The sequence below is a fragment of the Rhopalosiphum padi genome, chromosome 3 (assembly GCF_020882245.1).
Source record: "Rhopalosiphum padi isolate XX-2018 chromosome 3, ASM2088224v1, whole genome shotgun sequence".
NCBI classification, from domain to species: domain Eukaryota; kingdom Metazoa; phylum Arthropoda; class Insecta; order Hemiptera; family Aphididae; genus Rhopalosiphum; species Rhopalosiphum padi.
Genome location: NC_083599.1, coordinates 25032427 through 25034426, shown reverse-complemented (window position 1 = coordinate 25034426; position 2000 = coordinate 25032427). Strand labels below are relative to the sequence as shown.

The 2000-nt window shown below is 31.9% G+C and overlaps 1 protein-coding gene across 1 annotated transcript; it reads right to left on the bottom strand.

The window, feature by feature from the left end:
- Positions 1–422: 422 nt before the first annotated feature.
- LOC132927998 (uncharacterized) lies at positions 423–1587 on the bottom strand. The gene is made up of 2 exons (XM_060992551.1): positions 1116–1587; positions 423–771 (listed from the first exon to the last, which is right to left on the bottom strand). Exons 1-2 carry the CDS (start codon positions 1463–1465, stop codon positions 507–509), a joined length of 615 nt encoding a protein of 204 aa, XP_060848534.1. The 5' UTR covers positions 1466–1587; the 3' UTR covers positions 423–506.
- Positions 1588–2000: the final 413 nt, after the last annotated feature.

The window sequence follows — 2000 nt, the reverse complement described above, 5'->3', positions numbered from 1 at the left end:
AATACAATGATAGGTTTGAACCACCGGTGACCTAAGCGGCCCCTGAAGAATAATTCGGTTTAGGTCGCCGGCAACCTAAATGGCTCCACTTAAATGTATCCGTGTTAGGTCGCCGGCGGGCTCGTGGCAGTTAACGTGTTAAGACAGTATAAAATCATTTTCCGTTTATCGCCAGATCATTTACAAATATTAAAAAAACAAATCGACATCAAATAACAAATCAACTAATTATAAAGTTATGCTATCAGATGATGAACACCGAGCTAAACTAAAATTAGTTTTTATTAATATTAGTTAATATTTGTTTACACAAATTTAAAAACTGTAAAATTATAATGTTGAAAAAAATATTATAATATTAATGCATTCTTTGTTTGTGTAAGTTTCTTTATTTCCACATACCACTGAAAGACTAAAAACACCTCTAGTTAAAACGTTGAACCCATGTGAATAGCATGTATGTTTCGAATTATGTATTCAATTTATATTTCTTAAATATATAACACTTATGTGGAATTCCGTGGAAATCCTCTGAAGTTTATCGTAGTTGTGTTATTTGGAATATCAATTGTCGTAGTTATATGAATAAGTTTTCCAAATCCAACATATATTTTTGCGGCCATATTGTGTAATATTACTGGATTTTTTAAATGCTTTATAATAAACTTTATAATTATCCACATTTTTGTCATAAACTGTAGTATCATTTTTGGATATTGCCAAATCTCATTTATCGTATCTTCTTCCCAAGGCATTCCTGGTATTACGAACCTTATAAATACACCAATAAGTTTTCTATTAAAATATGCTGAATAACAAATGTTGAAATAAAATTTAAAAAAAAATGTATTTAATTTGTATGACCAGGTACCTAGTAATTTAAGTACTGTGAAGTCCATAAATTGACTAACAAAATCAATATTGTTGGACTTTATTTTCACCGAAAAAATGTTTTTGCCCTGCACAAGTTATCGGACTATTAATTATTTGAAAATTCTGAAAACTAATTCCCAATGCTACATAATTTATAAATAAATTGGCCTTGATGGGAGAAATTTTATGTATAACAACACATACCTACTCAATCTGTTATCTAATAAACTTTTAACTCATACCTAACGCGGCATGGTTTCTTTACTAAATATGTCTGGGTGCCGGTTGAAATCGGCGGATCATTTTTCAGTTCTATCAACGAACGTCTATTCTCCATCAACTCCATCATTTCAAACTTCAGAGCTACTGCTGTCCTATGTCTATTTATTTCCAAACGATCGATCATCTTAAACGCTCGACGCATGCGTGTATTTAGCGCTTCCAATGGTTGTAGGTCGTCCTGTTTAATTTTATTCACCTTCATCGCAATGTCAATTATGGGTGAAATACTTGGTTCTACGGGCTGTACAAGTCGCTGATGGTTTCTCAAAGCTGATAACAAATTTAATATCCCGAAATTGAACATTGTCATGTACTCGTGGATACAATATAATATAATAATTTTTGTGGTCTACATGCATTTAAAATTATTAATTACAAATGTTTGAAAAAATATTAAACAAAAATATATTTATTAAATAAAACATTTATACAATTTTGATTCTATAATAATTCGTTTATTGCCATGGAAATATAATTAAACTGTGACTATACTAAATTAATTTTGGGGATAGTAAATAAAATAAACTCGTCCGTCAAGAGATCTGCTCTGACATTCTTGAGAGGTTAGAAAAAGGGCCTGAATTGATGGAAAACATCATCACCTGCGATGAAACATGGATATTCCAATACGATGTCGAAACTAAGCGGCAATCCATGCATTGGAAGACTTCTGTATCGCAAAGAATGAAAAAGCAAGGATGTCAAAATCTAAATTCAAAGCCATGCTGATCGTTTTTTTCGATATCAACGGCATCGTGATGATTGAATGGGTTCCAGAGGGTCAAACTGTGAACCAACAATACTATTTGACAGTTTTGGTGACACTGCGCGAACGAGTTCGTAAG